This window comes from Muscardinus avellanarius (genome assembly GCF_963383645.1).
Source record: "Muscardinus avellanarius genome assembly, chromosome: 1".
Classification (NCBI taxonomy): domain Eukaryota; kingdom Metazoa; phylum Chordata; class Mammalia; order Rodentia; family Gliridae; genus Muscardinus; species Muscardinus avellanarius.
This window is the reverse complement of record NC_137786.1, coordinates 231,738,764-231,763,358: the sequence shown is the minus strand read 5'-3', so window position 1 is coordinate 231,763,358 and position 24,595 is coordinate 231,738,764. Positions and strand designations below refer to the sequence as shown.

General features: G+C 45.4%; 1 protein-coding gene across 1 annotated transcript; it reads left to right on the top strand.

The window, feature by feature from the left end:
- On the top strand, positions 1-22,631 carry MAJIN (membrane anchored junction protein; the record flags this gene model as incomplete). Its single annotated transcript, XM_080692226.1, has 9 exons — positions 1-101; positions 726-771; positions 7,983-8,058; positions 8,235-8,360; positions 10,569-10,617; positions 13,774-13,837; positions 13,933-14,026; positions 20,862-20,970; positions 22,589-22,631. 9 exons carry the CDS (start codon positions 1-3, stop codon positions 22,629-22,631), a joined length of 708 nt encoding a protein of 235 aa, XP_080548352.1.
- Positions 22,632-24,595: the final 1,964 nt, after the last annotated feature.

Sequence of the window (24,595 nt, the reverse complement as noted above, 5' to 3'; positions counted from 1 at the left end):
ATGAGTTTAAAACCCTTTACCTACCCATTTCCGGAGACAAGGTTTCTTCACGCAGGACACAATGTGTACAAGTTTAAAATCAGATATGGCGACAGCATCAGGTAATTTGTCTAGTTTCACTGCTTCTCTGCCTCCATTCAATTCAGGAAACTGGCTGCAGTAGCAACTTGTAGGACTCTCTTTTCCAGAGTTTTATATCCAGTATATTTATTATTTATAAAAGTTTCAAGCCAGGCGTGGTGGTGCACGCTTGTAATCCCCATGCTTGGAAGGCTGAGACAAGAGGATTGCGCAGGTTTGAAGCCAGCCTCCAGCTACTCAGTGAGGTGCTCATCAACTTAGTGAGACCCTGTTTCCAAATAAAATACAAAATAGGTCTGGGAGTGTAGCGCGAAGGTAGAAAACCTCTGGATTCCATCCTTGAAAGGGTGTTGAGGGTCCCTAGAAATCTCTAAACCCCAGAAACCACACTTTAAGTACAACTGATCTAACAAATTATTAACTTTTACAGTGGGGGTTTCAGGTCCCTTCAGGCTAGCAGAGAAGACACTTTGGTACAGCAAGTTTGTGTGGATGCTCAGATCACCCCACTTGTGATCACTTCTTCCATACAGGCAACTGGGTCAGCACACACAATTGCATGTTTCATGTTTCTTTAGCTCCACAAGAGTCTATTCTTGTCAGAGCTTTTCTTTTCACTTGCCTTTTATCTGTTTCCCTTCTAGAGGAGAAGAGGTAGAAAATAAGGAAGTCATCATCCAGGAACTGGAGGTAGGGAGAGAAGCAGTCAAGTTTGGGGAAGGTTATTCTCGTCCAAGAATACATCCACGTCCAGACTTTACTTTCTACAAGCTCTGGAACAACCTCCACTTGATAACTTGGCTTCTCTCTCCCATGTTTCTTCTGAAAAGAAACTTTACTGTTTGGGGGGAAATTTAAAGCTGTAATCTTCTCAATTCTAGTTGAAGTGTCAGCACCTTTGTGGTAGAGAGCTATTTGGTTTCCACCAGAGTTCCCAGACAGGGGCAGCTCTCCTGTGGCAGCTGGCATAGAGACGTCCGGAAGACTGTGCCTCGGGGCTCTGGGAAACATCATCCTAGCCACTGCTGGTACTTGACGTTCAGGAAGTCCAGCTGTAAATACAGAGACAAGGCTGCTGTGTCTTCATTTTAATTTGAAACATTTGCAACTGCTTTATTCCCACTTAATTTTCATTCCTTTTCTACCCAGTACTTCTACCAAAACAGAAGGAAGGCTGCATGGTGGAGAACTTTGGAAATTGATGAAAGCATTGGAGAAGGAGCTAGAATTCCAGGGGCTGGCCTTGGATTCTGGTCCTGGTTTAGGCACACCAATGAGCTGTGTGACCCTTAGCAAATTTTTTTTTGTGTGTGTGTGTGTGTGTGTGTGTGTGTGTGTGTGTGTGTGGTGGTGGTACTGGGGATGGAACTCTTCTACCTCCGAGCTACACTCCCAGGCCCAATTTTACATATATATTTTTGGAAACAGGGTTTCTTAAGACAGCGAGGCTGGCTTCGAACCTGCGCGATCCTCCTGTCTCCGCCTCCCAAGCACGGGGATTACAAGCGTGCGTCACCATACCCAGCAGCAAATCATTTTTTGTCTTGGTCCCATTTGCCGTGTGTGTGTGTGTGTGTGTGTGTGTGTGTGTGTGTGTGTGCGCCCGCACGCACACACAGTACTGGGAATGGAACCCAGGAGCATTCTAACTCCGAGCTACACACCCAGCACAATTTTTTATTCTTTATTTTGAAACAGGGTTTCACTGAGTTGCCAAGGGCCTCATTAAGTAGCTGAGGCTGTCCAGGAACCTTGATGCTCTTGTCTCAACCTCCAAAATGCAGGGATGACAAGCCTGAGTTACCACACCCGGCTCCAATTGCCTCATTTGTAAAATGAAAGGTTTAAGCTGGGTTGGTGGTTCATACCTGTCATCTCATTTCTTGGTCGGCTGAGACCGGAGGATCACACGTTCCCAGCTAGCCTTAGCTACTTAATGAAGCACTCTATAACAGTGAAACCCGGGTCCCTTTTTTTTTTCTTTTCTTTTTTCGGTGATGGGGATTGAACCCAGAGGCATTCTACTTCCAAGTTAAACCCCCAACCTGATTTTATTTTTTATTTGGAAACAGGATCTCACTAAGTTGTGGAGGGCCTCGGTAAGTTGCTGAAGCTGGCTTTGAACCTGTGATCTCAGCCGACCAAGTATTGGAATGACAAGTTTGTTGTGCCACACCCAGCTTGAGACGACCCTGTTTCAAAAGAAAAGAATTAGATACTGCTAGGGGTGTAGTTGAGGGGTAGAATGTCTTTATTACCACACAAAGAGAGAGAGATTGATTAACTAATTTATCCTCTTCTAACTTCACAACTCAATGACTTATGATGAATGATTTACTAAGACACGAACTTCCACATTTCAATAATTAGAATATAATTAAGTAGCCAGGCGTGGTGGCGCACGCTTGTCATCCCCGCGCTTGGGAGGCGGAGACAGGAGGATCGCGCAGGTTCGAAGCCAGCCGCGCTGGCATAAGAGACCCTGTTTCAAAAATATAAAATAGGTCTGGGAGTGTAGCCCGGAGATAGAAGGGCTTCCAGAAACCCCAGTACCACCAAAAAAAAAAAAAAAAAAAGAATATAATTAAGTATACTTAAACAAAAGGCTATAAGTCAAAATTTGGAAAGCTGAGCATAGTGGCACATGTTTGTAATCCCAGTACTTGGGAGGCTGAGACAGGAGGATCACAGGTTCGTGGCCAGCCTCAACTACTTAGTGAGGTCCTCTGCCACTTAGTGAGACTGTTTCAAAATAAGGAATAAAAAACAGAGAGCCAGACATGGTGGTGTGTACTTGTAATCCTAGCATTTGGGAGGCTGAGACAGGAGGATCGCGGTTCACGACCAGCCTCAGCTACTTAGTGAGGCCCTTTGCAACTCAGTGAGGCCCTGTTTCAAAATAAAGAATAAAAAATAGGCTGGGGGTGTAGCTCGGAAGTAGAATGCCCTTGAGTTCCATCTCCATTACCGCAAATAAAAAAACAAACAAAAAATAGGAGCCAGGCATGGTGGTGCACACTTATAATCACAGCATTTGGGAGGCTGAGACAGGAGGATCTTGGTTCACAGCCAGCCTCAGCTACTTAGGTCCTTTGCAACTCAGTGAGACCTTGTTTCAAAATAAAGAATAAGGCTTGGCGTGGTGGCACACACCTGTAATTCTAGTGCTTGGTAGGCTGAGACAGGAGGATCGAGGCCAACGAAGACCCTCAGCAACTTAGTGAGACCCTTTAAAATAAAAAATAATAATAATAAAGAATAAAATATAGGGCTGGGGGTATAGCTCAGAGGTGGAATGTCCCTGGGTTCTATCCCCAGTACCAAAAAAAGAAAAGAAAATAGGGCTGGGGTGTAGGTCAGAGGTAGAATGCCCTTGGGTTCCATCCTCAGTACCACAACAAAACAAAACAAAAAACTTGAAAACCTTAAAAGCTTCTGAGCCACGCGTGGTGGTACATGTTTGTAATCACTATACTCCGGAGGTTGACACAAGAGGATCACAGATTCCAGGTTCGAAGCCAGTCTCAGCAATTTAGTGAGGTTCTCAGCAACTTAGCAAGACCCTATTTTCAAATAAAAAAGTTGGAGGGTATAGCCTGGAGGTAGAAGACCTCTGGGTTCCATCCCTAATATCACACATGCAAAATAAATAAATAAAAAGCTTCTGTGACTCTAAAAGATACATTAGAGCCGGGCGTGGTGGCTCATGCTTGTAATCCCAGCATTTGGGAGGCTGAGACCAGAGGATCGCAGTTCAGGGCCAGCCTCAGCTACTTAGTGAGGCCCTCTGCAACTCAGTGAGACCAGGTTTCAAAATAAAGAATAAAAAAAATAGGGCACGGTGTGGAGATTCCTCTCTGGGACTTGGGAGGGAGAGACCTGAAATGATGGACCTGGACAATTGCCTCCCTGGACAATTCACTAAGATACAATCATAAGCAAGACAAAAGGAAGACCTGTGACATTACAGGTCTTGTGATTAAGATTAGCCTTTAGGAACAGGTTTTGTGATTAAGATCAGCCCCCTACCCTCAATGGTGGGCCTTAGAGGGCAAATTCCAGAAAGGACAGGAGTCACACCCAGAGTTTTGGAGGATTGGACCTTTTGTAGAATCTCCTTTAACTCTTTAGGAACCTTTCCTTCCTCAGGCTTAGTCCTTGTCCTCCATCTGCAGGGGGTGTAGCTTGGAGGTTGAATGCCCCAGGGTTCCACCTCCAGACCCACAAAAAAAATAAAAGATATCTTGTAGGACCCCAAGTACATTATTATAAATAACAATTATTTCAGTATAAGAACACTAAAAATTTTTCTGCTTATTTTAATTTGGGGGGGGGGGGGTACTGGGGATGCAACCCAGCCAGGGGCATTGTACCTCCGAGCTACACTCCCAGCCCTATTTTTCAGTCTTTTTATTTTTGAAAACAGGTTGCGAAAGATCTAAGTAACTGAGGCAGTTTGTGAACTGCGATCCTCCTGTCTCCGCTTCCAAATGTTGGGATTACAAGCTTGCACCCCATGCCCAGCCTGCTTATTTTAATTTTAAACAGAACAGACCTTATATTATTTTGCTTCAGTTAATTTGGGTTGAGAAAAGCTCAAGACAAACACACATAATGTGGCTTTGGACAAGTTACCTACCTTCTCTGAGGCTGCTCCCTTAACTATTAATGAAGTTAATAAGTAATGCTTTTTTTGTGGTACTGGAAATTAAACCCAGGAACAGTCTACCTCTGAGCTATACCTCCAACTATTTTGAAATAGGGTCTCACTAAGTTGCTGAGGCTGGCTGCAAACCTGCAATCCTTCTGTCTCGGCCTCCTAAGTACTGTGATTATAACACACCCAGCTTTAGTAATGCCTATTTTCAAGGTTGTGGTAAGAATTAGAATTTAATCTGGGCGTGGTGGCACACATGCTTGTAAACCCCCCCAACACCCCCCTACCCCCCACCCCCGCTTGGGAGGCTGAGACAGGAGGATCGCACAGGTTCAAAGCCAGCCTCAGCTACTTAGTGAGGCTCTCAGCAACTTAGTGAGACCCTGTTTCCAAAAAATATATAAAAATAGGTCTGGGAGTATAGCCCAGAGGTAGAAAGCCCCTGGGTTCCATTCCCAGTACCACCAAAAAAAAAAAAAAAAAATTAGAATTTAATGTGTTCTGGTGGGCCTGGTGGCACCCCCCCTGTAATCCAAGCACTCAGGTTCAAGGACAGACTCAGCAAATTAGCTAGACTCAGCAATCCATTGAGACCCTGTTTTAAAGCAATTTTTTTTTCAGAGCTGGGGATTGAACCCAGGGGCACTCTGCCTCTGAGCCCCACCCCAGCCTTATTTTTCATTCTTTATCTTGAAACAGGGTCTCATTAAATTGCAGAGGACCTCACTAAGTAGCTTGAGGCTGGCCTCAAAACTATGATCCTCCTGTCCAGCTAAAAAACTTTTTTAAAGAAGAGCTGGGGGTGTAGCTTGTAGGTGGAATACCGCTAGGTTCAATCCCTAGTTGCAAAGTCCATTTTATATGTTCCCCTTTTGTTAGCTAGAGGACAGATCTTATCATTTATTTATTTATTGAGGTACTAGGGATTGAACCCAGGGGTATTCTGCCAAGCTATATTCCCAGATATTTTTTCCTTTTTATTTTTGAAACAAGGTCTTGCTAAGTTACTGAGGTCTAACTAAATTGCTGAGAGTGAGAGTCTCACTACATTACTGAACCTGTAGTCCTGGGATCACAGGCTTGTGTCACCATACCTGACATTTTCAGCTCTATTTGTTTTGGATTCTCTTAACACCTTTGCTATTAAGCTCTCTACATTTACCCTATCTTAGTGTCACTTGATTCCTAAAAATATCTAAGGCAGGGTTTCCTGTTTTATTTTGTTTTTGTGGATCTAGGGATAGAACCCAAGATGCTCTACCACTGAGCCACATTCCCAGCCCTTTTTAATTTTTTATTTTGCAACAAAGTCTTTTAAATTGCTGAGGAGATTTAGCTAAATTGCTGAGACTGGCCTCCAATCTGCAATACACCTGTCTGAGCCTCTCAAGTACTGGGATTACAGGTGTGCACCACCATGCCCAGCTATTTATTTATTTATTTATTTATTTATACTGAGGATTGAACCCAGGGGAATTCTGCCTCCAAGATACACTACCAGCTCTTTTTATTTTTGGTTTGAAACAGTATCTCACTAGGTTGCTGAGAGTCTTGCTTCTCTGCTATGCTATCCTCAAACCTATGATCCTCCTGTCTCAGCCTCCAAAATACTGGGATTACAGGTATGTGCCACCGTACCTGGCTTTTTTTTGTGTGTGTGTGTGGTACTGGGGATGGAACTCAAGGGCATTCAACCTCCAAGCTACACCCCCTGCCCTATTTTTTATTCTTTATTCTGAAACCAGGTCTCACTAAGTTGCAGAGAGCCTCACTAAATGGCTGAGGCTGTCCGCGAACCGCTATCTTCTTGTCTCAGCCTCCCTAATGCTGGGATTACAAGAGTGCACCACCATGCCCTGCTCAGCCATGTATTCTTGAATAAATATTTCACCTCTCCTTGTTTTCATTTCCATATCTGAAAAATAGGGATAATAGAGCTACCTATCTCATAGGGGTCTTATGAGTATCAAGTTAATGTGTATAAAAACAAGCACTCGCCATAGCAATTATTCAGTATTAGCTGTTGTAATCAAGACACCATGTTAGTATAGTGAATACAGGGATAAACAACAGTTTCTACCTTGAGAGAGGCCAAATACGAGGAGCATGAGGCTCGGAGAAGTGAAATGACAAAGCTGGGTGAAATTCAGACTATTCCCACGGAAATACAGCAGTGTTTGTATAATACCAAGTTGTTTAATTAGGATAGACTACTAAGCGTAGGTTAATTAGGGACTAATCAATTAATATTTAAGAAGAGTAGAAGAAACGGCTTGACTTAAGCAAAAGCAAAATAACTACATGCCGTAGATGGATGTGGTGGCGCACACTTGTAATCCAGGACTTGGGAGGCCAGGACAGGAGGATCGTGGGCCAAAGCCAACTACTTAGGCCCTCCTCAATTTAGTGAGACGCTGTTCAAAACAAAGAATAAAAAATAGGGCAGGGGGAGTAGCTCAGAGGCAGAATGCCCCTGGGTACAATCCCTAGGACCTCAAAAAAAAAAAAAAAAAACCAAACTTTTTATCAGTAAATATTGGTATTATTTATTCACTCAACATTCATTTATTACAATCTTGTCATGTATCATCCACCATGGTAGACACTATAGAAGGGATGCTAAGATAAATCAGGCATATCTACTTCAGTAGATCTCCCACTAAGGAAAATAAAATATATGTACGTGAAATTTAGTAAAGGAACCAGGCTGACTGTTGTGAAGTTTGAGACAATAGTTAATTTCATCAGGAGTTGAGGAAAGCTCTCTGGAGGAGATGCTTTCTAAACAGTGCCTTACTGGACAGGTGCTGATGAGTGGAGAGGGCATTTGAGGCAGAGGGAACAGCAAAAGGATGGACGTGGGGAAACAAGGCACGTTCCGGGAATAGTGGGTTGGTTTTGTTACAACATAGGGCATGTGAAAATCAGTAAAACCTAAAAGGATTGGGTGAGATTTGACAGCGGTTTGTTGTTATTGTTGTTGTTTGTTTGTTTGTTTGTTTTTGCAGTACTGGGGATAGAACCCAGGGGTATTCTAACCCAGCCCTATTTTTTATTTATTTTGAAACAAGGTCTCACCAAGTTGCAGAGGGCCTCCCTAAGTAGCTGAGGCTGCCTGTGAATGGATCTTCCTGTCTCAGCCTCCCAAGTGTGGGGATTACAGGTGTGCTCTGGGGATCACAGGCGTGCACCACCACGCCTGGCAACATTTGACAGCAGTAGTCATTTCAAGTATCTTTTTCAGGATTCCATCCGTGCAGTTTTAGGAAACTTGGACAATCTGCAGCCCTTTGTTACAGAACACTTCATTGTATTTCCCTGTATCCTTTCTTTCCTGGCTACTGATGGGCTATAGTTCACATCTTATATTCAAACAGAAGCCACAAAACCATAGCAGTTAGGAGGTGGGTCAGAAGAGAGGAGAAGGGAATATTCCTAAGACGGTCCTCAGGGAGCACGCTGGCACCCTTCCTCACTCCTTAGCCTCATTTCCCAGATAAAAGCAAATGGGAGAGAGTTTCCCACCTGAAATTCAAACATGGGGAGATGGTCTTGATCCCCTACCCATTTGTCTTCACTCTATACGTGGAGATGAAATGGCTTCATGAAAATCCGTCACCTGGTAAGTAGATGGGGAAGGTGGGTGAGAGAGAAGAAAGGGTTAGCAGTGTGAGCTGAGTATGCTGAGCGTCTGCAGGGTGATCAGAGGTCGCGACCAGGTGCTCCAAGCCTGGCTTTGCCACTGGATAGCTAGATGACCTTAGATAAGTTATTCAATCTTCCTGTGTCTCCTTTGTGAAATGGTAAAAGAAAAAAAACAACATTAGTACCTATCTCAGTGAGTTGTTAAATGATTAGATATATAATAATACTGATAAGGCAGCTTGGGAGGCGGAGACAGGAGGATCACACAGGTTCAAAGCCAGCCGCACTGACTTAAGAGAGCCTGTTTCCAAATAAAAAGTATAAAATAGGTCTGGGAGTGTAGCCCGGAGGTAAAAGGGTTTCCAGGAACCCCAGTACCACCAAAAATAGTAATAAATACTGATAGATGGAAAATAAAAGGTCTGTCTTAGAGTGATTGCTTAATGAAAGATATGAAAGATAGCTGTTATGTTAATACTTCATTCACTTTAGAGTTACCCAGTGACTTTCACCTTAGTACCTTAGTGATGTCTTTTTTTTTTTTCTTTTTTTGTACTGGAATTGAATCCAGGGGCATTCTACCTCTGAGCTATACCCCTAGCCCTTTTAATTTTTTTTTTTTTTTTTTTTTTTTTTTTGGTGGTATTGGGAATGGAACCCAGGGGCCTTCTACCTCCAGGCTACACTCCCAGACCTATTTTATATTTTATTTGGAAACAGGGTCTCTTAAGCCAGCTGAGGCTGGCTTCGAACCTGCACAATCCTCCTGTCTCAGCCTCCCAAGCGCAGGAATTACAAGCATGCTCCACCACACCCAGCTAGCCCTTTTAAATTTTTGTTATTTTGAAACAGGATCCTGGCTGGGCCTAGTGGCACAAATTTATAATCCCAGCTTTTGAGAGGCTGAGACAGGAGGAATGAGCTAATTCGAAACCAGCCTCAGCTTTTAGTGAGACTCTCAGCTACTTAGTGAGGCACTGTTTCCAAATAAAATATAAAATGGGTCTGGGAGTAGAGCCCGGAGGTAGAAGGCCCCTGGATTCCACCCCAGTACCACATAAAAAACAAAAACAAACATGATCCTGGGTGCCAGGCATGGTGGCGCACGCTTGTAATCCCAGCATTCAGGAGGCTGAGACCTGAGGATCTGGGTTTGCAGACAGCCTCAGGTACTTAATGAGGCCCTCTGCAACTTTGTGAGACCCTGTTTCAAAATAAAAATACAAAATAGGGCATGGAGTTTAGCTCAGAAGTCAAATGCCCCTGGGTTCCATCCCCAGACCCGCCAAAAAAAAAAAAAAAAAAAAAAAAAGAAAGGGAAGGAAGGAAGAAAGGAAAAGAAGAAAGAAAGAAAGAAAGAAAGAAAGAAAGAAAGAAAGAAAGAAAGAAAGAAAGAAAGGGCTTGGGATATACCTCAGAGGTAGAATGTCCCTGGGTTCCATCCCCAGTACTGCAAAAAAAAGAAAAAAGAGAGAGAAAGGGGATCCTGCCAAATTGTTGAGCCTGTCCTTGAACCTGCAATCCTTCTGTCTCAGCTTCCAAGTAATGGGATTACAGGTTTGCACCACTGTGCCTCTCTGAGGACCATGGCTATTTTTACTTACTGAGGAACAAATACATACCTGCCAGTATGATTTGGAAAAGGACGCATGAGCCTCGCCTAAGAATCTCTCTCTACCCAGGCATGGTGGCATACACCTATAATCCCAGTAGTTGGGAGGCTAACACAGGAAGATCACAGGCTCAAGGTCAGCAACCTAGTAAGATCCTGTTTCAAAATAAAATAAGTCTGGGAGTGTAGCTCAAAAGTAGAATGCCTCTGGGTTCCGTTCCCAGAGCCACACACACAAAAAAAATAAATAAATAAAATATTTCTGATTCATTTGTCATTGATGCCTGAAGTCCCACTGTTTTTCTTTTGTAATAAGGAGCATGCTCTTTTAAGCAGCACATCGCTAAATCAGTGTGAATCAAACTTGTTCTGGCTTGTCGATGACAATCATTCTGGAACAGGGGAGGACAGGAGGTTGTAGATACTGTCTCTAGAGAAAGCAGCACCAGGCAGGAAGGAAAAGGACATGTGGGGAGGTTTTGTATGAGGCCAGTTGTGAAAAATAAATAGTAGGCAGAAATTCAGGTAAAGCAGAATCTTGATCTATTATGACATTTAAATTTCCTGTTGTAGGAAAACCAATAAACGACAGTCCTCTTGGGTTGGTAAGTTTGCCTTTTCTGTACAAAATATAAATTGTTCTATGGGAATGGTGGTGCATGCCTGTGATCCAGGACTTGAGAAGATGAGATCAGAGGATTGCAGGTTCAAAGCCAACCTCAGCAGCTTAGCAAGACCCTGTTTCAAAAGAAAAAATAAAAAGGTCTGGGGAAGCAGGCATGGTGGTGAACACTTGTAATCCCAGTACTCGAGAGGCTGAGACAAGAGGACTGCAGGTTCGTGGCCAGCCGCAGCTACTTAGTGAGACCCTCTGCAACTTAGTGAGACCCTGTTTCAAAACTAAAGAATAGCCAGGTGTGGTGGCGCACGCTCGAAGCCAGGCATGCTGGCTTAAGAGACCCTGTTTCCAAATAAAGTATAAAATAGGTCTGGGAGTGTAGCCCAGAGGTAGAAGGGCTTCCAGGAACCCCAGTACCACCAAAAATAAAATAAAGAAAGAAGGAAGGAAGGAAGAATAAAGAGGGCATGGTGGCACATGCTTGTAATCTCAGTATTCCAGAGGCTGAGACCGGAGGATCATGGTTCACAGACAGCCTCAGTCACTTAGTGAGGCCCTCCATAACTTAGTGAGACCGTTTCAAAATAAAGAATAAAAAAATAGGGCAGGGGGTGTAGTTCAGAGGTAAAGTGCCCCTGGATTCCATCACCAGACCCACACACACAAAAAAAAAGAATTTTAAAAAATAGGGCTGGGGTGTAGCTCATGATAAAGAACCTTTACACAAATGAGACCCTGGGTTCAATCATCAGCACTACTAACTAGAAAAAAAAGTTGCCTTTGGCAGGTTAAAGGTGGGGTATTCTCTTCCCTGTGTCCCTTTCAACTGTGAACCACACTGAAACAAGAGAGGGCCACAAGACTTTGATTCCTCCTTGAAGGTCTCATCTGAGAAGAAAGAAGCAGAAGCCTTGGTGAGGAAACGTAAGCTCTTGGAAGAGTCCATGAGCCTTGGACAGGACTCCAGCAGGACAGCGCTGCCCAGGCAGTGGTGCGGGGAGAGGTGACTCCTGATCCTAGTCAGTCTTTGCACCTATTGCTGCCGAGTTTTTGTTTTTTGTTTTTTCAGCATTGGGGATGGAACCCAGGGGCCACTCTACCTCTGAGCGACACCCCTAGTCTTATTGTTTTATACTTTATTTTGAAATAGGGTCTCACTGAGTTGCAGAGGCCTCACTATGTAGCTGAGGCTGGCCACTATGTAGCTGATCCTGGCCAGAATATTATATAAAAATAGAGGGGACAGCTGGGTGAGGTGGTGAACACTTGTAATCCCAGTACTTGGGAGGCTGAGACAGGAGGATCACAGGTTTTCAGCCAGCCTCAGCTACTTAGTGAGACCCTGTTTCAAAATAAAAGACAAAAAAATAGGGCTGGGGGTGTAGGTTGGAGGTAGAATGCCCCTGAGTTCCATCCCCAGTACTACTACAAAAAAAAAAAAAAAAAAAAAATCAGAGGAGACACTTTGAAAGGGTGAGAACAAATAAGATATAGTTCTATTTAACCCAGTGAGCAATAGACTTAGAAATTTAAAAGCAGTCTAGGGTCAAACAGAAATGTTTGCAGGGTGTGGTAGTACATGCCTAGAGTCCTAGTACTTAGGAGGCCAAGACAGGAGAATTAAAAGCTAGCCTCAGCAATTTAGTGAGACCCTGTTTCAAAATAAAAAATAAAATAGAGCTGGGAGTGTAGCTCAGAGGTAGAATTTCTCTGGGTTCAATCCCCAGTTATAAAATATTAGAAAAAATAACAAATGGTTATATATATAAATGGTTTATATATATAAAAAAGGGTTAGGGGTTCAGTCCCTAAGTTTTCCCCTGAGTTCAGTCCCCAATAGTTTCCCCCAAAAAAGTTTGTAAGAGGTATGTATCAATTTTTAGATGAGGTATTGCCAGGCGTGGTGGTGCATGCTTGTAATCCCAGTACTTGGAAGGTAGAGACAGGAGGATCTCAAGTTGGAGGCGAGCCTCAGCAACTTAGACCCTGTTTCCAAATAAAGAATAAAGAAAAGAAAAAAAAAAGCTGGGTGTGGTGGCGCATGCTTGTAATCCCAGCATTTGGGAAGCTGAGACCTGAGGATCGTGGTTCAGTTCGCAGACAGCCTCAGCTACTTAGTGAGGTCCTTTGCAACTCAGTGAGACCCTGTTTCAAAATAAAGAATAAAAAATAGGGCTGGGGGGGTAGCTCGGAGGTCGAATGCCCCTGGGTTCCATCCTTAGTACTACAAAGTAAATTGAAAAAGAAAGAATAAAAAATAGGGCTGGGGGTGGAGCTCAGAGGTAGAATGGCCCTGGGTTCCATCCCCAGGACCACAAAAATAAAATAAAATAAAATAAATAAATACATAAATAGGACTGGGGGTATAGCTCGGAGGTAGAAGGCCCCTGGGTTCAATCACCAGTACCACACATACACACAAAAATTACTGGATGAAGTGTCAATGAATAGGTGTCAGTTTTTAGGGGTGTGGAGCACATCGGTTATGAGGTAGAGTGTGGAGCCCATCCCCAGTGTGTTGCTGCTCTAGTTACTGCTGTTCTTTGGATTCTCTGCCAGGGACAGAATAAATCAGTGAGACGATGCGGTCCTCCTTAGCTGCCCAGAGAGGCCTGCGGGGATAATCCAGGGTGTGGTTCGCCCCAACCCAGTCCTTTCACCCGAGGCTCGAGGCTCGCAGAGTACCTGCTCTTACCCTGGGACCATGTGGGCCCTAGACCTAGGCACCGCCCCCAGTGCCTTCCAGATGTAGGTGTGTGAGTATAGAGTTAGGGAGTCCCTTTCCCAGCCAGGTGGAATGTGGGGGTACCCGACGGAGAAGCTTTGCTCTGTTCCACCTGACTGAATTTTCCAGAGACAGGGCTTCAGATTTCCCCTTTTCCTGGGTTTTGATGTTCAGTCAAGAACTTCAGAGTCTAACACCTCTTGTCAGTCCCATTGCTCCTGTCTCAAACCCCATATTCTTAAGTGTCTCAGGTTGGGATCCCCCTGTGAGTTAAGGCAGCACCCCAAGAAAGTTTGGCCACACAATTTTTTCTGCCAGCCAGGAGAGGTATAAAAATAGCAAACCTGCTGAAATATTCATTTGGAGCACATTTGCTTGCATGTGGTAGTGTTGTTGCTGCCAGTAACATTTCCTGGGCTTTTTCCCCCACTCAGGGCCAAGATGGAGCCTTCCAGCCAAGGCCCCAGCAAAAAGAAGCCCCCCACGGAGAGCAGGAGGGTAAGCACCAAAATGAAGACTTTGAGGTCCTCGGCCGTTCCTGCTCTGCTGCAGGCAGGCTTCCTGTTACCTGTACATCTTGGTCCTTAATGCAGATTGAATTGACTGAACTCATGCTCAGGTTTCACTGTCTGCAGAACAACACTCGACTATTCCACCCTTGCCACATCCTGTCCCAGAAGTGGCTGCGTAATCTACCCATCGATGAATCCTTTTGTTAAAAGGCTTTCTCTTTTCAGCTTAAAAAGCTGCTTCTTGTACTCTGCAGTTGAAGTAAGAAAATAGGTCTGTTCAAACAGAGGTGGAATCCAGTGTGCAACTTTCTCCTTAGAAAACATTTGCTTTTATCTACACTGAATCCAGGAATATCTAGTCTTAACACATGGGTTAGGCATGTATCCACAGTAGAAATTGGTAAGAGAAAATTTCTACAAGTGATGGGCTGGCTTCTGGTGATTTGATTCTATTTATGGGATCCAGTCTCCATTTAGGTATTCATGTATTGGCTACGCCTCCATTTCAAGGCTTCTTCTTCATACTAGCTCTGAATTAGTGCCGAGCCAAGCATGGTGGCACATGCCTGTATTCCCAGGACTTAGGAGACCGACACAAAGAAACGCAGGCTGGAGGACAGCCTTGATGATGTATCAAGACTCTCAGCAACCCAACAACACCCTGTTTCAAAATAGAAAAATAAACAGGGGGGTTGGGGTGTGCTCAGAGAACAAATGCCCATAAGTTCTAACCCCAGTACCACACACACACACAAATAAAAACAACAATAAGTCAGTCACACTTGTAATCCCAGTACTTGGGAGGCTGAGACAGGAGGATCACAGGTTCTATAGGTTCACTGCCAGCCTCAGCAATTTAGACCCTCTGTAACTTAGTGAGACCCTGTTTCAAAATAAAAGAGTAAGTTTGGTGTGGTGGCGCAAGCTTGTAACCCCAGTACTTGGTAAGCTGAGACAGGAGGATCTCAGGTTCGCAGCCAGCCTCAGCAAATTGTGAGGCCCTCAGCAACTTAGTGAGACCCTGTTTCAAAAAAAAAGAATAAAAAGCCTAGCGTGGTAGCGCACACTTGTAATCCCCGCGCTTGGGAGGCGGAGACAGGAGGATAGTGCAGATTCCAAGCCAACTGTGCTGGCTTAAGAGACCCTGTTTCCAAATAAAAATATAAAAAATAGGTGTTTGGGGGTGTGCCCCAGAGGTAGAAGGGTTTCCAGGAACCCTAGTACCACACACAAAAAAAAAGAATAAAAAAATTGGAGCTGGGCATAGTGGTGCACACTTGTAATCGCGGCGTTTAGGAGGCCAAGACCGGAGGATCGCGATTCACAGATGCCTCAGCTACTTGGTGAGGCCCTTTACAACTTAGTGAGAACCTGTTTCAAAATGGAGAATAAAAAATATGGCTGGAGTTATAGGTTGGAGGTAGACTGTCCCTGGGTTCAATCCCAAACACCACACACACAAAAAGTAGTACTAATAATAAGGCAGTGCATATCCTTCCCTCCTTAAAAAGCTGCTAGATATTTTACATACCTTATAGATCTTTCCTTTTCCTTCTTTATGTCTCTAAAGCAGCTCTGACCCAAAGTACCCAACACTACCGACTCCTCTCCTTCACCCTCCCAGGATTCATACACGATCACTCACACATGCATTCATTCAAGAAGTTGTCACAGGTCGAGTGGTGGCGCAAGCTTGTAATCCCAATACTTGGAAGGCTGAGACAGGAGGTTCACATGGTTGGAAGTCAGCCTTAGCTGTTTAGTGAGGCTCTCAGCACCTTAAGAAGACTTTGTTTCCAAATAAAAATATAAAATAGGGCTGGGAGTGTAGCCTGGAGGGAGGTCCCTGGGTTTCATCCCCAGTACTGAACAACAACAAAAAGTTTTCACAGGAGCCAGGGGTGTGGTGGCATGCTTATAATCACAGTGCCTGGGAGGCTGAGATTGGAGGATCACATCAGCCTCAGCTACTTAGACCCTGTTTTAAAATAAAGAATACAAAATTGGGCTGGGGTGTAGCTTAACTGGGAGGTAGAACGTCCCTGAGTTCAGTCCCCAGCAACACACACACACACACACACACACACACACACACACACACACAGAGTTTTTACTGTGTCTGCCATGTGCCAGGCACCAGGGATACCATGGACTTTCCTAAAAACACCAGCAGTGTCAGCCCAGGCAGACCATGACTACGAATGTGCTGTGAGCAGGAGCAGGAGGAATCACACAGTGCAGAGAACTCAACGTGGCCACGAGGGTAGTTTCCAGAGATCAGAGGAGCTGAACACTCAGGCCAAGAGGGAAGAGTTCCGGGCTTTTGGTGCTCCTGGAGCTTAGAGCATCTTACAGAGAAATGTTACTGGAGGCCCAGGTGGGAGGGATTGTGAAAGGCCTTGAGACCACCTTCAAGATCACAAGAATTTTCTAAAATATTTGTGGGGGGGATAGTGGGGCTTGAACTCAGAGGTTCACTACTTGCTGAGGCTGTCCTCGCATCTGTGATCCTCCTGTCTCAGCCTTCCAAGTACTGGGATTACAAGTGTGCGTCACCACGCATACCACGCGTGTTGTTCTAAGTAGACATGAAGCGATTTTCATTTCCAAGCCGTCATGTACCTCCCTTCAGCGAGGCATCGTGCTAGGGTCCAGGGTGCACACAAACACAGGTAAAGCCTCTTTCTCTCCAGGAGCGTATAATCTAGCTGGGGAGGCGCGCACCTCTAGGGATCTAGACTTCTTCCTCTGGGCAGGGCCCCAGTTGTGCCAGAGCCAAACTGAGTGACTAAGTGATTTTAGACAGAAAGCCCCCCCCCCATGCCTCCCATCCTTTAGAGAAGTAAGAAGAAACGAGAAAGTACAAGAGGAGAACATGAAGCTCTGAAGAACAAAGACGCTTTATACAACCAGGATAATTACTCCTAAAGGAACATTTCCCTCACTCTCTAGCCTTCGTACCTTCCTATTCTTAGTGTGACACATCATCTCCCTCAAGAACTGTACCCACAGCTTCTTACTCAACATAATTACCTTTTCAACTTGATTCTGGGTTTAGAAAAAACTAAGTAAAAGAAGCATGTTTATTGATTTTGACTCAGAGCCCAAAGACAGCCTCCATTGCAGACCCTGTTCTCAGGGAGAGGATTTCTCCTAAATTAAAGTGATCACAGTAACTCAGTGTAAATCAGTTGAGCTGGAAGAATTGAATTTGCCCCCATATGGTCCAATGCTTGGTATTTTCTCCCCCCTTGGGGAAGTTAGGGTACAGGACCACAGCCAGTGTGGGTTGTACATGCCTGAACACATTGGGAGCCTGCGCAGGGACCGCTTGGAAAAATACAAGGATTGTCTCATGAAAGGTCTTTTGGTAGATAAGAAGGGAGGCAGACCCTTCCTTTGATTCTCCAGGTCTGGGACCTGGAGAGCCAGACCTGAGGATCAAACTGGGCAGGTAGACAGCCCTGAAGTGAAGCAGGCTGATGCTCTCAGCCCCCCTCTGCTTGAACACGTTTCAAACAGACCTGGCCCTGAACAGGCAGGGTTCCCAGGGTATCCTGTTCTGCCGAATGTCCCTGATGGAACCCTCCGCCCTCCTCCAGATTGTTTTCCTCTTACAACTTTGCCTGAGAAGACCTCCCTCAAGATTTCCTTCAGGAGAGTACAGAGCTAGTCCTCGTGTAGGGGGGTCTGCCCTGGGCTGGGGGCAGGCTACCCCTCCGCACTAGGGCCTTTGCCTTCTGATCCTGCCTGTCAACCCTAATAGATGCCACTTTATTGGTCACTAGGGTCACTCTCTAGAGGAGGACTTAAGCCTAAAATCATAGTTTCATTAAATTTGTAAGCCAGAAACCAGAGGTGGGCTCTCTAAATCCTGTTTCCAGTCTGTCTAGGGAAAGTAGAAAGTAAAAATGATCCCCTTCCTTGCTACAGTTCTTTTTTTTTTTTTTTTTTTTTTCTTCTGGCAGTACTGGGGATGGAACCCAGGGGCATTCTACCTCTGAGCTATAGCACCAGCCCTATTATTTTTTTATTTGAAACAGGGTCTCACTGAGTTGCAAGGGGCCTCATTAAGCAGCTGAGGCTGTCTTTGAACCACAATCCTCCTGTCTCAGCCTCCCAAATGCTGGGATTACAAGCATGGGCCACTATGCCTGGCTTTCCCTTGTACTTTTTAGGGATATGACTGTGGTCTAGGACTTGAAAGAGCTCATCTCAGAAAACTCTATCGTTCTATCCTAAAGCTATGCTTAGGGGGAGGCCCATGCTAACTTTCCTAGGAGCCTGCCGTGCAGCTGCCTCTCTGATCCCACCCTGCTACAGAATTCCTCACCAATGCCCAACTCTTGGAGCCTGGAGCCTTGGTGCTGCCTTCAGGCTCCGCTAGGTGAGGAGAGTGGCCAGCTGGTGGAGATTCCCAGAGAAAATACAGGCCCTGTGTTTCTGACTATCAGGACGTTTACTGGGAGATGTTGTGGTCCCGGAACCTGGTTGTTGAATGACTTCTTCAAAGTACAAAGGAATAGCCGGGTGTGGTGGTGCACAATTGTAATCCCAGCATTCGGGAAGCTGAAACAGGAGGATCCGGTTCATGGCCAGCCTCAGGTACTTAGTGCAGCCCTTTGCAACTCAGTGAAACCCTGTTTCAAAATAAAGAATAAATAAAATAGGACTGAGGGTGTAGCTCAGAGGTAGAATGCCCCTAGTTCCATCCCCAGTACCACAAAAAAAGTACAAAGGAATTTTTATCAAACAGTGACACATGGAGAAATAATCAGATTGCATTGCGCTGTGCAGGCTGCTAATGCCAGTCATGCTTCCGCTGTGCCTGGCGCCAGCCATGCTGATCATATTTACTCTTTAATGACACTGTGCCCTTTTCATCGTGCTCTGCTCTCGCTGACCAGCTCTTCACCCCCATTATGACAAAGTCCCACTCATCCATCCAGGCCCATCCAAACATCATTTCCCCTGGGAAGCTTTCCTGGACAACTGCCACCCACTCTGCCACTGTCTTCCTCAGTACCACAGCACTCTGCAGGGCCTCCTGAGGGAGCTCAGTACCGTTTCTGTAGTGCATGGTTTGTGTCAGTTTTACCCCGTAGATTTCACATTTCTTCAAGGTAACATTAAAGGTCCTCCTGGTTTCTAAAACCTCGATATTCTGTCAGTGATAGTAGGCACAATAGTAGGAATGGTATAGTGGGGATTGAGCTCAGAGATGGTCTATCTCCAAGCTATATCCACAGCCCAATTTTTATTTTTGGGGTGTGTGTGTGTGTGTGTGTGTGTGTGTCACTGGGGATTAAACCCAGGGGCATTTTATCTCCAAGCTATACCCCTGTCCATATATATATATATATATATATATATATACCTTTTGTGTGTGTGTGTGTGGTACTGGGGATAGAACCCAAGGGCCTTCTACCTCTGAGCTATACCTCCAGAACTTTTTTTTTTTTTTTTTTTTTTTTTTTGCGGGTCTGGAAATGCAACCCAGGGTCATTCAACCACCGAGCTACACCCCTTGCCCTATTTTTTATTTTTTATTTTGAAACAGGGTCTCACTAAGTTGTGGAGGGCCTCACTAAATAGCTGAGGCTATTCACGAATCGCGATCCTCCAGTCTCAGCCTCCCAAATGTTGGAATTACAAATGTATGCCACCACGCCCGGCTGCCTCCAGAACTATTTTATATTTTATTTGGAAAAAGGGTCTCACTAAGTTGCCGACAGCCTCACTAAGCTGCTGAGGTGGGCTTTGAACCTGCGATCCGTCTGTCTCAGCCTCCCCAGTATTAGATTACACGTGTGCACCACCATACCTGGATTTATTTTTATTTTGAAACATGGTCTCACCAGTTTGATGAGTCTCTACTTGCTTAAGCTGTCCTTGAACCTGTGATCCTCCTGTCTCAGCCTCTTAAATACTTAGGATGACAGGTATACGTGTGCCACCATGCCCGGTTTGGCTTGTTCTTAGCTCTTAATTAAATCATATGGTTTCAGAGGGATGGTGGTTAAGGAGCTGAAATGAAAAAGGACAGTTCTATAGAAGGAAATACAAGGCTTGCCTGGGCAGCTACAAGCTAGGCTCCCGTGCTAATGTAAAATCAGTTCACCAGAAAATAGCATTCAGATTGCTAGACCATATAGGTCTTTTTTCTTTTTCCTGTTTTTATCAGAGCAGAGAAAGAAAATCCCAGCAAGAATGGGAGGAGACCCTTGGCTCTGATACCACTGATGTCCAGGAACAAGGTAGGTTAAGGGAAATTCATATTCATCCTTTAGTGTTTTGCTGAGCAGGGTAGCACGGAACTAGTCTGAGCACACTCTGGAGATTGGTTGTCCTCCAACAGGGCCTGTTCTAGAGTCACAGAACCCCCCACGCAGCTCCCAGAAGGAGTGTATGGAAGCAGTATATGTCTTTCCTCTGTTGCTGATAGTGAAATCGATGCTTCCATAGTTCCCAAACATTTCTGTGTAAGGTTCAAAGTATCACAGAAAAGTTGGAAGGGATGTGTTTCATTTTCTATGCCATTGGAGAACCATCTCTGGGAAGCCCTCTTCTTTTCTCCTCGGGCCTTTAGTATTAATATTGAGGGTGCAGATGGATGCCTGCAAGGCCTGAGAATGCACATGGAGTATTGCCCTTCCAGCCTGCTGGTCTTTTTACTCAGCATGAGGATTCAACACATAGTAAACTGCAGTTAGCCCAGAAGCAGGACAAAAGCAAGTGAGTTACTTGACACGTTGTCATTCCATGTGGAAACACACCAGCCGTGGTAGATGACTGGGACTGAGCTGTGTAAATATCTCAGGAACCTGATATTGAAACTACTCCAAGGTCAGAATAGCATCCCAGTGGGCTGAGATGAAATTGGAAAGGTCAGAGCAAACAGTTCACCTGGCTCTCAAGAAATCTCGGCGCGAAGCTTCTCTGCTCTCTCTCACTCACATTCAGGTGGTCTATGGACCAACATTTTTCCCGTCTTGAGTGTTTGCTTACAGATTCTAAGAGGGGACGCAATCTGCCTGGGCCAGTTGTCCCTCCGGTGCAGCAAGACAGCCCACCTCCACCCAAAGACCTGGGAGCCAGTGGCTTCTTTGGGTTTCTCAGGTAAGGCCAACTTCTCTTCCTTCTCCAGCTGAGACCCAGTGCCAGAGCAGCAGCACAGCTCACAGTCTCGTAGTCCAGCTTCCCTCTCGTCTTTCAGGGAAGTAAGAATAGCGACCTGGGCATGGTGGCACAGGCCTGTAGTTCTAGTTGTTGGGAGGCTGAGACAGGAGGATTTCAGGTTTGAGGACAGCCTCAGCAAGTAGTGAGACTCTTAACCTAGAGAGACCATGTTTCTAAACACACATGCACGCACGCACACACACACACACACACACACACACACACACACACACACACATACTCACACACACGCACGCACAGAATAGTGAAGAAAGCAGATGACTTACAGAGCTTTCTCAGTTATGTCCAGGATAGATGAAGGGAATGAGATCAAGGACAAGGGCCCCAACTCCCAACTGTGAATTAATTAATTAATTAATTAATTTTTGCAGTACTGGGGATGGAACCCAGGGGCATTCTATATCTGAGCTACACCCTCAGCCCTAATTTTTATTTTATTTTTTTCTTTTTGCGGGTCTGGGGATGGATCCCATGGGCATTTGACCTCCGTGCTACACCGCCTGCCCTGTTTTTTTTTTTTTATTATTATTCATTTTGAAACAGGGTCTCACTAAGCTACAAAGGGCCTCACTGAGTAGCTGAGGCTGTCCACGAACTGTGACACTCCATTCTCAGCCTCCCGAATGCTGGGATGACAAGCGTGCGCCGCCACGCCCGGCTCCGACTGTGAATTTTATAAAGATCCTCAACCATTTGTGTACAGTTTACCCTCACCCTCATGTACCCAGCACAAGGCCGGGTTCCATAAACACTGTTGAACAGAAACTATTTATTCCTGTTTTCTTTGGGTCATTCAGATGATTTGGTTTCCAGAATGTTTCCATTTTTCCTTCTGAAGCTAGGTTGTCTTCAGAATCCTTTTTGTAGATGGCAGCTGGAAATTTATTCTAAGGGCTCAGCTAGCCCATTGCAGTTCTTTTCCATTTATTTATTTATTTATTTATTTATTTATTTATTTATTTATTTATTTATTTATTATGTACTGGGGATTTAACCCAATTATTTGGGCATTCTGCCTCCAAGCTATACCCCAGCCCTGTTTTATACTTTACTTTTTGTGGTACTGGGAATGGAACCCAGAGGCCTCTACCTCCGAGGTACACCCACAACCCTATTTTATTTATTTTGAAACAGGGTCTCACCAGTATTCAGAGGGCCTCACTAAGCTACTGCGGTTGGCCGCGAACTTGTGATTTCCTGTCCCAGCCTCCCAAGTACTAAGATTATAGGTATGCGTCACCAGGCCCAGCTTCTACCGTTTTTTGAAACAGGGTCTAAGTTTCAGAGGGCCCAAGTAGCAGAGTAGCAATCCTCCTGTTTCAGCCTCCTAGGCGCTGCCATCACGCCTGGCTTTCTTTTTTCTTCATTTTCCCCTTCTGAGTATAATCTAATTTGGTAACCTTCTCAAATGCTGTTTCAGACTTGAATTTCCATTTGTTAGTTCCCCAGAGCAAAATGCCCTGGCTAACAAGGCACTGATGGGAGCAGGGAGAAGGGAGGCTCTCTCCAGTCTCAACCCATTCTGCTCTGTCCGCAGCACCGTCTTCCCGTTCCGGTATTTCTTCAAGAGCAGCCAGTGAGCCTCGGGACGCAGCAGCAGCAGGCAGAAGGTCTTCTCTCGCAGCGACTCCTCCAAAGCCCTTCTTCCTCCAGCTCCTCTCCTTCTGTGATAATGCCTCAGTTGGGATGACAGCTCCTGACTGTCTGGACACTCCTATGGGTTTCTCTTCTCCTTGCTGCCTTATAATCCCCCCCCACACTTAAAACACTAAGGAAAGAATGGGTCTTTCTAGAATATTCTAGTCTAAGAATTTTACTGCCCTAAGGGCCATTTTAGGTCCTTTGTCTCCAGCACTTAGGATCCTAATGCTAATAAATTATTTATGAAGTTATGGATTGAATTTAGTGAAGCAGAGTAAAAGAACAAACTCTTCCCTCCAGATACAGAGCAGCAGTGCATGAAACTTCCCCTGGTTTATCTGGTTGCTGTTTCCCAGATCACTTTGGGTGGGTGAGTCTTATCTGATCCTAAACCTTAAACTTTGCTCCAGGGGTTAGGGAATGGAGTCTCCCAAGACTTATTGTCCTGAGCCCTACTGCCCCCAAAGAAAGAAAGGATCGCTTCCCCAATTTGGTTTGGCCCCAGAGGATTGCTTTCCCATAGATAAATGTTTCTCACCTTTCTTTATTTTTTCTTTTTTTTTTTTTCTTTGTGGTACTGGGGTTCCTGGAAACCCTTCTACCTCCAGGCTACATTCCCAGACCTATTTTTACTTTTTATTTGGAAACAGGGTCTCTTAAGCCAGCCTGGCTGGCTTGGAACCTGCGTGATGCTCCTGTCTCCGCCTCCCAAGCGCGGGGATTACAAGCGTGCGCCACCACGCCCGGCTTGTTTCTCATCTTTCTATCCTTCCAGTGCCTTGACAGTAACACAAATCAGTTTGTCACATTAACTGGAAGGCAGTTCAGGTTAGGGCCCTTGAAGAACACCAGGGTACCCAAGCTCTGTCCTCAACCAGTGGGCCCACCCAACAGACAGCAGACAGTTTAGACTGCTATAGCCTCAGAGCCAAAATAATTGATGGAAATTTAAGGAAGCTCATTTTAGCTCAGAACAAAGAATCACTCTTTGATGGTTAGCAATGTCCAATATTAGAATGGGCTACCTTGAGAGTTCCTGAGCCCTTGTTACCCATAGGCTTTAAACAGCTAATTATAGCCGGGCGTGGTGGCTCACTCTTGTAACCCCGTGCTTGGGAGGCTGAGACAGGAGGATCACACGGGTTCGAAGCCAGCCTCAGCTACTTAGTGAGGCTCTCAGCAACCTAGTGAGACCCTGTTTCCAAATAAAATATAAAAAGGGTCTGGGAGTATAGCCTGGAGTTAGAAAGCCTCTGGGTTCCACCCTAAGTACCACCAAAACAAACAAACAAACAAACAAACAAACAAAAAAAACCCAGCTAATTATCTGTCACTTGTTAGAGAGTTCCTATAATGTGTGGAGAGTGGGGCCGGGCCTGCTGAGGTCCCTAGAATCTTGGCTTGGCTGCCTCTGCCTTCAGTGGAAGAGGTGAGTGGGCTTGGCAAGGGAGGACCCAAGGCCTGGCAAGGGAGGACCAGGTCTGAACAGGGGAGGACCTAGGTCCTGGCAAGGGAGGACTAGGCCTGAGCATGGGAGGACCCAAAGTCTGGCATGGGAGGACAAGGGCCTGAGCAGGGGAGGACCCAGGGCCTGGCAAGGGAGGACTTAGGCCCTGAGCAGGGAAGGACCCAGGGCCTGGCAAGGGAGGACTTAGGCCCTGCTCAGGGAAGGACCCAGGGCCCGGCAGGGGAGGACCCAGGACCTGAGCAGGGGAGGACTAGGCTTGAGCATGGGAGGATCCAGGGCCTGGCAGGGGAGGACCAGGTCTGAGCAGAGAAGGTCCAGGGCCTGAGCAGAGGAGGTGCTGAAGGGAAAGCCACAGGGCAGGAGTCTGAGGATGAGCAACATGGTAATACCAGTTCCCCTCGAGTCACGTTTACACGCCTTACTGTCCTGTACATG